Genomic DNA, 14,291 nt, shown 5'->3' with positions numbered 1-14,291 from the left:
TAGAAGAAAGACAAGTGGTACTGAGTACCGTTATGGTTGTTGGTGCCACTCCGTTCTCCGCAATAACTGACCGTACTTGATTCCAAGTGCTCGATTCCGTACGCCTAGTTCCTCGGATTGGACCCGGCACAGAGGAGGAACCCAACTCTGTGCGTCGGGGGAGTCCTTGTCCTAGTGCATACGAGTACGGTGTCCTCAGTGGGTAGGAGCCTATTCACTTGACAACTACGGTAATGGGTACTAGGTGCCCACGGTATCCATGTAGTAGGTGGTGCTAATTCGAGATGCCAAGGTGGCACCTCCAATTGGGTTGTGCTGGGGAATTGTTACTGCTAGAAATTGTGGTACGCAAGCGACGAAGCCCGCCGTGCGTCGGGCAAGTCACCTGCCAGCTAAGCGGTTCCCAGCGCCGATCCACCCGCTAGAAATCACCCCGGCCCCCAGCTGGTGGTCTGGACGGTCGGCGTTGTGCCACCAAAAAGCTTGGCCTCGCCTGGTCGCTGGCCAAGCTTGATGCCAACCATTGCCGAGCTCCGAGCTCCGGGAGAAACGATCCAATTAATACGGTCGGTACATTGCTGCGTACTCCGTACCCCTAACAGTACTGGTGCTTTCATGGCAGGCAGGCAGAACGGAGCACGAACGGCGCGAGCAGCCAACGACGACGTGCTAGCGTCTGCATCCAGGCACGTCTAGCGCACGCTGCGTCGGTTCGTGTGGTACGCCTGCCGTCCGCTCTACCGATCATCTCGCACCGTCGATCCCTTGGCTGCTTTCATATTCCCCATCGATCGGCACATTCGCTCGTCGCTCCGTATCGAAAAGGCAAAAATCTTGGACGCATACGGCCCAACGGATGCGGCGGGCATGTGGCCGTACGGTGCGGTGCGTCGTACAGAACACTGCGCTCATACTCCGCAAGTACATCGTCGACCCATTCCGCGTGCCATGGACGGAGGAGGGAATCGATCGATCCAATCAACGAGTCGGTGAGCCTGTGGCCGAATGGGTGGCTCACACCCCTCGTCCGTCCTTTCGGCGCCGGACTGCGACATTGACGATGAAGCGAGGCGATGCTGCTTCCTGCAGGATTGCTGCCTGCATGGCGAATAATCGAGTCATGGGCCACGCGTCGTCTCGTTTCGCTTCCGCAGGGGGGGGGCTCAGTTGCGTCGTCGCTCTGCCGGCCGCCCTGACCGGACATTGGCTCGACCAGCTTTGTGCCTGTAGGCTCTGTTCCTGTTGGCCGTCGACGACGGCGAGGCACTAATGCCACACCTACCAACTGCTAGGAACTAGGTACTGGGTACTGGGCGCTGGGTTATACCGGTGCGCAGAGGTGGACGAAGGTGAGAAAAGGTGAGCGACGGGTGTTATGCTGGGGAGACCGGTCGGCAACGCCCCCAGGATTGCTTCTTTTCCCCTCCGGGAGGGGGGGGGGGGCTTGGGTGAGACAGGTGATGGGCCTCGGGGGATCTTACTGGCGCGATGGAGATCCTAGTCGTGGCGGAGGATTGTCCCGATCCTAAGCAGAGACAAGTGGCATTCCAAGAGAGGCGATGGCTTCTCCGGAAAGCAGCAACACCGCAGGGCCCTGCCGGCACGGGTCTCCTCGATCTGGCGGGCAGAGGCGACTCTGCTCGAGGCGAGGACTCGGCCGTGGCAGGTGCCGCAAAGGGCCGAAGAGGCAGCTTCTCGCCGCCGCAGAGCTCGGTGGTGAGGAAGGGTGACGAATTCCTCGCCCGTCAGGTCTCGGGAGACCGAGGCTGGCGGAGGAACGCGGCGTGACGAAGCGTGCGGAGGTGCCAGCGAACTGCCTCCCGTCAGCATTCTCGCCGCCCCATCCTACGCTCGACGCCCCCTTCGCGGCCGGCTAGTCAGGGCAGGGCACGGTTCGCATCGCGCAGCCGCGGGAGATGAAGATGGGCAACGGCAGAAGCAGACGTACCCGACGATGAGCACCACGACGAGCCGTCCTCGGCTGCGGGCGGCGGGGGTGGGACGGTGACGGTGCCGGTCCGCAGGCGCTCGCGCGACGAGGCGAGTGATCTGTTCGCAGGGAGGGAAATGAAGGTCAGCGCACGCCGACAGGATGCGGGACGGGTCGTCAGAGGTGACGCGGGCGCCGGGCGGTAGGCGATGCGAACGACCGGCAAGATGGAGCAGAGTCAAGCGTGCAAGGTCTCGGGGGAGGGGGGGCGTGCATCAGGCGGGCGGCCGAGGGTTGGACGGCGAGCGAGCGGGAAGCATTTCTTTTGGGGACTGGGATCACGAATTCCCTGCGTCCGGCGGCGGCGGCTCGAAGCCGGCCGTGGCGAGACGAGGGAAGGGCGTGGGCGCATGCACGACGTGATATCGGTAGCCAATGGGGCGTCGGCGGGAGGAGCGAGGACGAAAGACGGGAAGCGGCCGTCGTCGTGTCTGCCCAAAGGAGACGGACATGACTGTGATGTCCTGCGAATGGCAGCACGAAGCCGGGTACGGTACTCCCTCGGAGGCAGCACGTCGGCGTAGACGACACGCGCGCGCGGGGACGATGACGAGGAGGGGGAGGGGAGGGAGGGGGGGAGCGCGAGGCGAGATGGGATGGGCAACGGCCGAGCGAACTTTGCTTTTGGACAGCTCCCCAAGCCGGCAGAGACCAGGACCCTGGAAAGATTGGGACCCCGCTGGAAGATGCCGCGACGGCCCTTTCGAAGCAGCACGAGCGAGAGCACAAGCACGAAGACGCACGCGTAGGCAGGGAGCGGCGTCGGATGGCCATCGGGGCGGCCGCGGGGTTCGAGGCCAGGCCTACAGGTGGCAGCAGAGGAGCAAGGATGATGCATCTCGCCGGCAGGGCTCCCTCCCATCATGGGCGATGCGAGATTCGTTCAGAAGAGTCGGTGTCTTGGAGGCACGCTGCAAGGGTCGTGGAGGGTGACGGGCAACGACCTGCTCGACCCAGGCGACGAGTTGGAGGGGCGTGGGCGAAGCGATGACGTGCGGCAGCGTCTGCTGCGTCCCTGGGCGCGACGGGGAGGCAGCGGAGCGCAGAGGACGACACTCCCCCGGCACAAGCGCTCGCTCGTACCCGTATCCAGCGGTGTCCTGCGTGTCGGACGGAAGTAGCGGAGAGGCGGCGGAGGGTGCTGCACTGCAATGCGTGCCCTCGTGCGCCAGCGCAACGACTTGTAGGGGCCATCCCATCATGGCCATCTCAGACACGGACGGAAGGGGGTGAGCTTGGACGAACGGCACGCTAGCGACGCCCACCGTGGATAGTTTGAGCGCTCGTCGTACGAGGAGCACCGTACACCACCATGCTCGTGCTCGGGGGGGGGGGGGGGATCAAGGGGAGCCTCGCTCCGGCGCCATGGTTGTTGCGGTGCAAACAAGCAACGGGGCCATGCCGGGTCCGATATTGTACGTGCGGCGGAGCCGAAAATGCGCGGCGCGAAGCAGCTCCGACCGAAGCAAGGCTCGGGACGAGATGAATGCAGGCATGAGGATGGCGGCCGTTGGGGGGGTCCGTCGTTGTACAGATACACCTGCGGCGTGCTTGCACCGTGGCACGGCATGTAGGAGGACGGGACTTGCACGCACGTCCAGTCGATGGGTATGGATGATGGGGATGAAAATGCGTCGGAGTACCAGGACCTACCCCGGGTGTGAATCTACCACAGATCAGTTAGCGCTCGGCTGATTGGCAGCGTCTGACGACCCCAGGCGCGGCTTGACGGTAAGGGAGGTGAGGTGTTGCACTTGAGGCCGGGGTAAAAGGGGGGGGGGGGCATGGGTGTCGATGGAGGCACAGGTGTCGACAGAGGCATACTGTAGGTGTCGACGGAGGCATGGGCGTGCATATAGGGGACGTCGGGGTGGAGCAGCTTGCGGCACCGTGACCGTTGCACAGTTCATTGGCCTTGGCCAGCCCAGCCAGAGCGCCCAGAGGCAGGCCGGCTTACGGCGGCGGGGCCACCAAGCCGGTAGTGAGTGGACCGTGCTGCCGCAGCGCGGGCAGGGCAGTGGATGTGCCATCATGAGCTTGCCCGTCGTCCCACGGACACGAGCACCGTCAGGCACTCGGCAATGGCCAGCGCTAGCGTCGAGGGATCGACGGCACCAGCAGCAGCTTCGGGCTCCACTGCCATCGCCAGGCGATGCCGTTCAGCGCTCAAGGCCGTGGGCCCGTGGTGCTGGCGGAGCATGGGCGGGCCGCCAAGGTGCGCCCGAGCTCCAGCATGTCTGGCCGTCCGTCGGGCTGGCTGCCAATTGCCAGCCACTCGGCCAGCACCTCGCGTCCTGTCCCGTCTGCGGCGCCTGTCCCCCGCGGTGCCTGCGGTGCCTGCGGTGCCAGCCGTCGGCCCTCCGTCGGCCCCGCGAAACCCAATGCCGATGCTGGATTGTGGTCCCCGTGGAGGCGGATGCGGTGGAGTGCGGTGGAGTGCTGCGGAGTGCGGTGGAGCGTGGTGGAGGACGACGATGCTCTGTGGAGAGAAGGGTGGTAATTGAACGGACGTTGGAGGGCCGTTCCAACATGACGTTCGGAGTGAAGCATGCCGTGCACGAGGACTCGCCGCCGTGCCTTGCACCGTGCGCTCGATGGCAACCCCCCGTCACCGTCCGTCTCTGCTCTTTCCAGCCGCGCGGCACCGAAAGGCTCGCCTCGTCGAGCGACGTTGAGCTTGCCGCACGAAGCGCCCAACTGCCGATGACGGAATTTCCAATGCGACGCGATGGACGAGCACTACTCGCAAGCACGTACCGTGCCGGCAGTCAGCCGTCGCCGTCGATCTGATTGCATCAGCAGGCCTTGCCCGTTCCGTCAACAATCTGATGCGCGTTCCAGTCAGACGGCGTCGCCCCCCCGTGGCGCCAGCAGGCATGCGAGCACGGCGTCCTGTCCACCGGAGGGTGCGCAGCACCCATCGCAGCACCGCGTCGGCGCAGACCCCGCCGTCTGTCGAGGCAGATGTCTCTACCGTCGCAGGAGCGCCATCGTGGGGTATGACTCGGAACAGTGGTCGCTCGCCCTCGTGCTCACGCTCGTACCGGGAGCGAGGGGATGATGCTGCTCGTGGGGAAGCAGGGCAGGCCAACGGCGGTCTCCTTGACGCTCCAACCAGAGGCTCGAAAGGCAACGCGGCCCAATTTCCGCGCCCTCGCTCTCGTGCTCGGTGCGTACGCGGTGCCATTGGGCGCCGTCCGAGAGCATGGGGGGTGCCGTGTCGCCAAGTCGCCAATGTCGCCAGAACTGCCAGCACTAACGGCATGTCGAGGACCGGTCCAGCGTTCCGACTCCAGCCACGCCACCAGAACCGCCCGCTCGCCAACAAAAGCCGATGGTGGCGGCGAATCCGAGGTGAAAACAACAACAAACACGGGGCAGCATCCAGCGTGCATCGTACCGTTGGTCGAGCGCGCCGGCGAGCGCGCGTCAAACTTGTAGCCGTCTCTCGCTCGCTACCTTTCTCTCCTCACGCGAGGTTTCCGCCACCGTGGCGAAACGATCGTGGTCGATCGATGCTGCTGGCTTCGGCCCAACAACAAGCTATCAGCACCTCTGGCAAGTGCAGGTAGGTGGGCTCCGTAGACGCAAGCCATCGCTAGTGTCTCACCTTTCTTTTGCGGGAAATGGCTTGCTTCGTCGGCGGCCGGCTTTCTTTTGGTCCCGCTGTTGATGTCGGCTGCCCTGACTACTCGCGCTTCATGTACGCCGGCTGGTGCGGTAGGTTCAATCGCCGTCGCCGACCGGCTCCTCCAGAGTGTGGGCCGGGGTCGCGCTTAGCCTTGCGGTCTGAATCAGGACGGGCCGCTCTGACACAAGAAAAGAAAGCGTGGATACTAATTCGTCGACCTGCCCACATGCGGCGTGGTGACGGACGAGCAGTGTACGTACGTAGGCCAGGTTCGGTACGCGTGCGGTACGCAGTGCTCGGTCGTCGCTGTGCTCCGCGATTGCTGGGCGCAGGGGGCGGGTAAGACTTGGCTTGGCGTCTTGTGCTTGCCACGCACCGGATGCGAGAGTGTGCTGTCGGAACGTCGATGCCACGCCTGGACAATGCAGAGGAGCAGACGGTACGGTGCCTTGCGCGAACGTGCACCAACCCATCGGCGGGGGCGTCGGGTCGTCTTATACCAGAGTCGGCACGACGGCTCTCGCGTCGCCTTCGCCGAGCAGTCTCCCTCTTGTCCGGCGGCCGTAGCGAGCGGGCCGGCTTGGCAGGCACGTCGACGGCGTCGGTAGCGAGCTGCGAGCGAATCCCGGCAGCCATGGCGAGGCGACAGGACTGCCCTTCGCGTACGCCGGCCACGACACGCCGTCGTCGTTGGCGGCACGGCACATGATGCACCGGCGCAGAAGGGTCCCTGGGGGCGCCGCTCTCGAGTGTCGGAACCTCGCTCCAACGGGCGCAGGTGGGCAAGTGCACATCGGGCCTAATCAAAATCCCAGAGGGCCCGCTGCCTGTGTCGCACAGGCAGGAGAGGACCGACGGCGAAGGCGGGACGCCATGGGGGTGCGGACGCGAACGCTCGTGCGCGAGGGTGGCCGGTCCTGGTGCGCTCTCATCTCAGCTCGACCGGCCGGGGCATGGACGCGTACGGAAACCTACGGGTCGTCGGCAAGGGTCTGCCTCTCCGTCATGGCCTCCCAGCGACCAGCAGACGTCGCACGGCGCCACGAAGCTGTCGTGCCCCGAAGGAGGCCTGGGACTCCCCGTCGGCCCCCTTGCTGACCGGCTCGTCTCCTCCCAAGCGGGCACCGCCGACGCAGTTCATCCACCCTCACCCGCTTCCTCCTCAGGCCGAGCAGGATACGCCGCGTCGACGGTTGCTCGTCATGCTCGGCCGAGGTGGGGGTCGGTGTCAGTCAGTCCCTGCCTGCCGGGTCCGGCGAGCCAGCCAGGCGGCGGCGGGTGCGAGGACGGCGTCTGCCTCCCCGCCAGAAGGCTCGGGTGAGCAGAGCGAGCGAGCAGGGGGGGGGCCGACGCTGCCGGGATGCACCTCCGCCCGCCGACGCCATGCTCGGCCGCCCAGGCCCCATGCATGCAGGCCGGCACTTGTGCCACCGCAGCCTGGGGACGGACGGGGCTCTTCTCTCGGGTGACGGACGGGGGATCTCGGCCGATCCCATCGTCCAGCATCGCGACGAGGCAGGAGGCGGCGTCGTGGCAGGCCCGATGTGCCATCATTTCGTTGGCCGAGAGAATCGTCTTCCGCCATCGGTCCATGTCGTGCCACCTACCGGACCCTGGTGACGGTGGAGGACGTGTCACTCGATAACCCGGGGCGCAGGGAGGGAATGGCTGGCTTAGCTCTCGCTCCCTGCAAGGTGCAGAGATGAATGAATGACGGAGCCACGGTGAGGCTTTGGCCTCGGTAATCAGGACGCAAGGGGGATGCCGACGCTTGACGGTGTCGTGTTGGGGGTTGCATTGCCCGCTGGCTCGTAGGGGAGACGAGGCGACGGCACCCTTGCTGCGTTTGGAAGATTATTGACTGCCGTTGGACGACGGGTTGGAGCCTGGGTATGGTATGGAGTGGTATAGAGGAGTGTGGACGCCGAAGACGGGAGCACCACACCACGGTACGCTTGCCCGTTGCTGTCTGTCCATGCAGTAATACTCCGTACTCCGTACTCGGCAAGTTCTTGTACAATCGTGCAGAACAGTTACTCGTACTCGAGTAGGTATCGATACAGAGGAATGGGGTACCGATACCTGCAGGCGACCAACCGCTCGCCGCGATGGCTGTCGATACGGAGGATGCACGTCGCCCTGTATGTAGATGCAGGTACACAGTACTGCATGTGCGTGTATGGGTGTGGTACTCCGTCGGTAGGTACGGAGTACATGTACGAGGGAATGCTTACACCGACAAGTACTCGTGAGGGTACACGTAGTACATGTGCTCCGTTTGTGAATGTGGAAAGCAAAGTTGCCCTTTCTGGACGTGGCCAGGTCCACGTGTGCGCTCCTATTGGAGCGAGGTCAAGTGTGGCGTGCGCTCAGGCACAGACTCGCACCTGCTCCTTGTCGAGGCACAGACTCGCACTTGCTCCTTGTGCTCGCACTCGGTACGCCATTCGGCCAAGGAAGGTATGGCTCGTTTGTCGACGGTTAAACTGCCGTTGGGGCGAGAGAGGTATCACGAGACGAGGGAATCACTTTGCGGAGTATGTACTCCGTCTTCCACGCTCGTACATTGCCCGCTGTGCTCCGTAGTGTAGGAAAGACTCTCACGATTGATGGGTGCCGATAGCCGAAACTGGTCATGGCCGGTGATGGCTCCGTGCGCCTCTCCTTGCCGCCGATGTTGCCCTCGCACATGTGTCATCGAATCTGGGCGCTCCTGGCTCATGGGCCTTCGACGCTCGCCGTGTCGCCATGTGCGTTCTCCGTCGCCGTCGCACGTTGCGCCTGCGGGCTGTGCTTTGCTTGCCGTGTGACGCTTCGGCACCGCAGGACGGCGGCTAGCTGCTCGGAGCGGGCTGGGGCGCATCGTGGCACAGATGGCGCGCTCTCGTGGGTGTGTTGTCTGACGATCGAGCAGCTACCCGAACCCTGAGAAGCGCCGGCCTCCCAGATCGCCGGGTCCGTGGCATGGTCATGCACCGGCTTGTGATGCGCTCGCACGAGCCGTGGCTCCTCGGCTACGTGCTCCGACCAGTCTTGTCGCCTTGCTCGTTCGTTGCATTCTTCTCGGCGGCCAGTATTTCGGTGGCGGTCACGGAGTTATACTCCTCCACGCGTCATTCGACCCGGCTTGTGCGAGCCGCGCTCGTCCGGTTGGCGGATCGGACGCCTCGAAACGGTCGGGCAAGCCAGCAAGATTTTCACGTTCCACGGCCGAGCTTTCCTGTTCCGCGCGCTCCAGAGCGTCAGGGAACGAAGTCGTTACCATGGCAATGTCCCAGTGGCTCCGTTGACCCTGTTGTTGCGGGCCAAGGTTGGTGTGCTCCGCGACCGACGGCTCTCGATGGATACCGATTCGTCGAGGCCGACGGAGAGCAGGTCGCAACCACGACCGAAGGAAAAGCTCCCATGCGGCTCTCCGCACCTGGTTGCACACCGTGTTCGGCATCGTACGCGACCGACGCTCCAGTCGGATGGCTGTTTTGAGACAAACGCCATAGTTCGGTCTCGCGACAGGGATGCGGCTCCGAATGAAACACGCCTGCTCGGCTCAAGCCGAGGTGCGTTGCTCCTCTCGTCAAGGGCTCGCACCGTGCACGACGGCAGGCGGATGGGGTTTCGGACGACATGGTGGGAGCGTGGAGGATGCCGGCTGCCTGCTGCGGCGTCATCGGCTTCGTGGTGCTGGCGGTCAGCGGCAGGCCGCCCCAGGCACGAGCAAAGTCGTGACGCGCTCGATGCGGGATCGGCATGGCCACGTTCTAGAAACGAGCGATTGGATTCCTCAGGGTGTACTCGGCATGAAACGAGACGAACCGAAGGCACATCGCAAGCGAGGTGCGGCTGTCGAATTCCTTGCCATGTCGATCAAGGTACAACTGGATGCCCGTTTCGGACCCGATGTTCTGCCAAGGACAAGCTACGACTCGTCCAGCCAGCTGTGAGATGAAATGACGGCCCAGCACGGAGTGTATGGGTCGAGTGCCCGTCTCGGCACGCAACACCTACTTTGGTGGCCACGCCAAAGGCGGCCAAGCTGGAGCTCGGATCCTTGTGCCGTCGACTGGACGTGAACGAGGAGCAGTGAGGCGGTTTGTACGTAATTGGGGGCCGTACTGCGAGTGCCGGGCATGGGAAAGGTGTCGAGGGTGTCGGATCGACAACGACAATGGTCGACAAGGCGAGGAGACGGCCTCCATCCGCTGACTGCGGCACATTGGCTCGGAACAGCAGCCAGAGAGCTCTGCCGCTCCAGCGGACCATGCGTGACTTTGGCCAGGGGAAAGATTCTTCTTCGCTTCCCCAATGGGTGTCGAGGGCGAGCGAGGAAGAAGCGAGCACGGTGAGAGCCCGCCGTGCACAGCCTCGACCGTTTCGGCAGAACCAAGCAGAAGAGTACAGCTGGCGGGGTACCGGCTCAGCCTCAGGCATGCATGATGGCACTCCTGGGCATCGCCCGTTTTGGGTCACAGATGGTAACATTACGGAGTACTCCGTACTCCATACATGTGGAATAATTTAATCTGATGACGACATCCGAGATGATGACTTGACAAGGGACATGCCCTCGTCCGCCCTGCCCGTACCGCCAGAAGTGCCGGCATTGCCCGTCCTCCCGTCGTTTACGGGCTGGCCTACACAGCACCGGCAGAAGGTTCACAGCGGTCCGAACAGAAGTTTCACGGCAGGCAGGACAAGGAGGACAAGAAGGGCACAGGTGCCCGCAAAGGTAGATCTCCTTCATCTCCTCTCCAGCTTTGTGTTTGTTCTTTCGTCAATGCACGACCCTGCAGTGCCTCGAACCTGTCATTGAAACTGCACCGCGACAGTTGCTGGCTGGTCTGTGCCGAAGTCGTGGTAGGAGCGATAATATTGGCTGCAAAACCATTCCGAATCCATGCTGGTAACTAGCCAGCCAGCAGCCAGTGGCAAGTAGAGAGCCAACCTGTCCATTTATACCGCCGCTACCGGCGTGCAAGAAAAGAGAGGTATCGGCCGTCCTCCATGTCGCGTTGATTGATCATCGATGCCGTCTTACCGCACCCGCGGAAACGCTTCGCTCGCGGTATACGTTGCGTTGGTTGATGTGAAATCTTGCATCCCTGCGGCCCCTTGGGTGAGGAAATGCTTCTCTCGCGAGGTACAATCACTTGGGTGGAGAGAGGCTTCGTTCACGATTCCTATCGTACGGATTAGACATGGTTGAACAACGCTCCCATCTCGGCGGAGTGAGGCTGATCATGATGAGGAGTGGATGAATGGTCCTTTGATAAACTCACCTCGTTCGGAGAGGGGAGCGAGGGCGAATCAAGGGGCGATGAAAAGTAGCAGTAGGTGGATGGTGGCGTGCCTTGACAGTATCATGTACTCGCATGCGCTACGTGAGGGAAACAACGCCAGCTAAGACCTAAGGATATATTAGCAGTGCAGTCGGGCATAGGCTTGGTGACTTCCTATTGCTGCAAGTACCTTGTATTATCAGGCCCAACGGGCTTGCGTCCTGATTCCCAAGGCCAACCCCTCACCCTGGCTCGTTTATTCATTTCTGTGCCTCGCAGGGAGCGAGAGCGAAGCCAGCCATTCCCTCCCTGCGCCTCGGGATATCAAGTGGCACGTCCAGTGATTTGACGAGTGCTCTCGATTCTCGGGGGGGGGGGGGGGGGGGGTGCAGCAAACGGACGATGCTCCAGCGTGCTGGGTTCCGCGCACGACAGGCCTGTTGAATGCCGAATTTGGCATGTCGAGCGACGGCTGTGGACTTTTCAAGGATGCATACTGTACTCCGTACTCTTTTGTCCCATCAGCCTGTTGGGCGCTGCATCTGGTGAACTCCCGATCCTGCAGCAACGCGTTCCCAGACCAAGAGCTCGCACCGGCACCACCGTGGGGGTGGAAACAGAGAGGGGCGTGCATGGATTTCGTGCGGCACAGTCGACCTCTTTCGACGGCACGAGCCACGCACGACCGACGGCACCTGCAGACATCCAAGAAGGATTACCGAGCCTGTACGCGAGCGGCGCGCACCGGCTTCGGCGGCTGTGCGACCAAGAAATGGGCAGCCAGAGGCACGAGGCAGGGCAGAGAAGAGCAGGCCAGGGCAGAGCAAGGCAGAGAAGACCTTGGCAGTGCAGAGCAGAGCAGATTTGGGTAGAGCAGAGCAGAGCTGGCCTGGGCGTAGTTGAGCAGGATAGAGCCGGCCTGGGCAGAGCAAAGCAGGCCTAGGCAGAGCAGAGCAGGCCTGGGGGGGGGCAGGGCAGAGCAGGCCAGTGCATAGCAGGGCAGAGCAGGCGGTGGAGCAGAGCAGAGCACAGCAGGCATGGGCAGAGGAGGCCTGGGCAGGCCAGGACAGGACCAGTCCGGAGCCAGTTGGGCAGGCTGGCCGCGAGAAGACGGTGTACAAGATTACTCCTAGCTCGCTGATGCGACGGGAGTCGTTGGTTGCTGGATTTTTTTGCCTTTCCCGTTGATGCTTACCGCATAACGGACGAAATATGAAGAAGCAATATGGAGGTGTGTAAAGGCACCAGGTAGGTGCTTAGGTGCACTCCGTACGCGCAAGCATGTGCTGTAGTTGGGGGAAATACAGTGTACTTCGATCCAGTTTGTCCTCGTATACTCCGTACTTGTACAAAGGTATGACAGCTTTACGGTGCTTGCATGTAGTTGTACAGAGTACTCCGTACAGAGTGCTACTGTAGGTACGGAATACATGCACTGGTCTTTGTACGGTACTTGGTGGCATGTCAGGCCCTGTATTACCTGCACCGACTCCCGATTTCTTACTCATACAACCATCACTGGTACTCGGTACGTGGTATTCCGTACGCACTTCATGTACGGGCATGGGCTTGCACCTGGTACCATTCCTCCTCTCTCCCGATACTGTGCATCACAAATACAGTGCCTGCATGTGCTGGTAGACAATTTTACAGACAGCCTCACTATTGAACGCAATCACGGCACTTCCGCCAACCAATTTTGCATGTCCCGGCCCGGCAGGCAGGGTGCAAGCTGGAACGTGAAGGCCGCCACCATCGTTTTTTTCCTTCTTCGTCCCAGGGGTACGAGACTCTCAGGAGCCGGGGCAGCGCTCCAAGCGCAACGTGTTCCGGGAGTGCGCCCCTGGTCACCCAGGCTCACCGTTCCCCTCGCTGCGAGAGTGCGAGGGGACAGTGTCGACGTGGACAGTGTCGACGTGGACAAGCCAAGGTGGACAAGCCAAGGTGGACGGCCTAGGTCGTCGTCGGCGGCGCGCTGATCGTCACTCGTCGTCGCTCCTCCGTCACAAGCAAGTCGTGGTAATGGTACCTAGAATGCACCTGAGCTGCCACGGTAGCAGGTACCGACGTCGTCGCGCCCGCCAGAGCAGTCCTCATGCTCCATGCCGAGGGTACTTGCTGATACCTGTGCCCATGCATCCGTGCCAGGATTTGCCGTACATGCATGTACATGCGTGCGTGCGTGGATGACGGGAGGAGCAGGGGCACACGGCCAGCGTCGCACGAAATGCAGCAGCACCGCAGCATCAGCAGCCGCCTTCCGCAGCCGTCATCCCAGCCGTGGCCCGTTTGGGACAAAGTCTTGCCGTTTCTGTACGAGAGCGAGGACCAGGACGCTCAGCCTCGTACCGACAGCCATCGAGTGTCGACCGTCTCGGCGATGCTCATCTCGGCGGCCATCGCTCGCGGCCGTGATGCCGTCACTTGGAGGCGCAAGGATGAGGAGCGTGAGGGAGGGCGAGGGGCGAGCATGAGTGGACCAAAGGAAACCGGAGACGAGGGGCACGAGGGGAGGAAACGGGGAGGGGGGAGGAGAGGGGGGGGGGGTGAACCCAGTTCGGCGAGGAGACGCGAGTTCGGCGACCGGCTCGACGGTGACCGTCATCGCCTGCGCCTTGTGTTCCGCCTCGACGTCTGCGCTTCTCGTCGCTCGTCTCGCAGACTTCTTCGTCCTCCCGTCTCCCGAACAGCGGTTGAAACGGAGCTCGTGCTCGTGCTCGTCTCGTGCTCGTGCTCGTGCTCGTGCTCGTCGCTCCTAGGTGTGCCTGCACAGTGGCGTAGGGTGCCGATATGGGCCGTCGCAGCACAGGCTGGCCGCCATCTGGCCGTCTCGATGGTCGCTCATGGACCGATCGCGGGAGGCTAGCCATCCGGGCCACGTGGGCTCGCTCACGAGCGCAGGAGGCATCGCGGCAGGCGTCGTCGGCGCACCCCCAACCTGCGCAGTATGTAGGCACTCCGTGCCGCTCACTGCATGATGGGCACAAAGGGCTTGCGGCTGGCATGTCGCCGCGGAGCATGTACTTGATGCAGCGAACGGAACCTCTGCGGCACCGTCATGGTTGAGTGCTTCGAGCCAGTCGCCACTCTCGTCTTTGACGGGGGTGAGGGGAGCGTACGACGAGGCTGCCTGCGCATCCCTGCATCCGCCTCCTGCCTCGTCTGCCATCTCTCGTTCCGGTCGATGCAGCATAGGGATTGGCTGGGCCTATGTCCTTGCTCTGCGTGCTCCGTACGTGCTGCCATGTTCATGGTATGCCGCAGCAGGGGAGCATCACGACGGATCACGCATCAGGACAAGCCCGGCCTCGATCCCCGCCGACGGTGAATCGAACAGAAAGGTGCGCGTATCATCGAGCTTGCGTCGACGGTGTGAATGACTCGGTCGTGTACA

The 14,291-nt window shown here is 62.7% G+C and overlaps 4 protein-coding genes across 4 annotated transcripts; all 4 read right to left on the bottom strand.

Moving 5' to 3' along the window:
• Positions 1-2,168: 2,168 nt before the first annotated feature.
• On the bottom strand, positions 2,169-2,852 carry DCS_02147 (uncharacterized protein; the record flags this gene model as incomplete). The annotated part of the gene is made up of 1 exon (XM_040799476.1): positions 2,169-2,852. The coding sequence occupies one exon, from the start codon at positions 2,850-2,852 to the stop codon at positions 2,169-2,171; it is 684 nt and encodes a 227-aa protein (XP_040660359.1).
• Positions 2,853-5,678: 2,826 nt separating this feature from the next.
• Positions 5,679-6,257, bottom strand: DCS_02146 (uncharacterized protein; the record flags this gene model as incomplete). Its single annotated transcript, XM_040799475.1, has 1 exon — positions 5,679-6,257. One exon carries the CDS (start codon positions 6,255-6,257, stop codon positions 5,679-5,681), a length of 579 nt encoding a protein of 192 aa, XP_040660358.1.
• Positions 6,258-8,339: 2,082 nt separating this feature from the next.
• On the bottom strand, positions 8,340-10,100 carry DCS_02145 (uncharacterized protein; the record flags this gene model as incomplete). The annotated part of the gene is made up of 4 exons (XM_040799474.1): positions 8,340-8,473; positions 8,546-8,661; positions 8,970-9,379; positions 9,627-10,100. The coding sequence occupies 4 exons, from the start codon at positions 10,098-10,100 to the stop codon at positions 8,340-8,342; spliced, it is 1,134 nt and encodes a 377-aa protein (XP_040660357.1).
• A 3,066-nt stretch (positions 10,101-13,166) lies between these two features.
• DCS_02144 (uncharacterized protein) lies at positions 13,167-14,090 on the bottom strand (the record flags this gene model as incomplete). The annotated part of the gene is made up of 2 exons (XM_040799473.1): positions 13,167-13,652; positions 13,791-14,090. The coding sequence occupies 2 exons, from the start codon at positions 14,088-14,090 to the stop codon at positions 13,167-13,169; spliced, it is 786 nt and encodes a 261-aa protein (XP_040660356.1).
• Positions 14,091-14,291: the final 201 nt, after the last annotated feature.

Source organism: Drechmeria coniospora, chromosome 01 (assembly GCF_001625195.1).
Source record: "Drechmeria coniospora strain ARSEF 6962 chromosome 01, whole genome shotgun sequence".
Lineage (NCBI taxonomy): Eukaryota > Fungi > Ascomycota > Sordariomycetes > Hypocreales > Ophiocordycipitaceae > Drechmeria > Drechmeria coniospora.
This window is presented reverse-complemented; position numbering and strand designations above follow the sequence as displayed.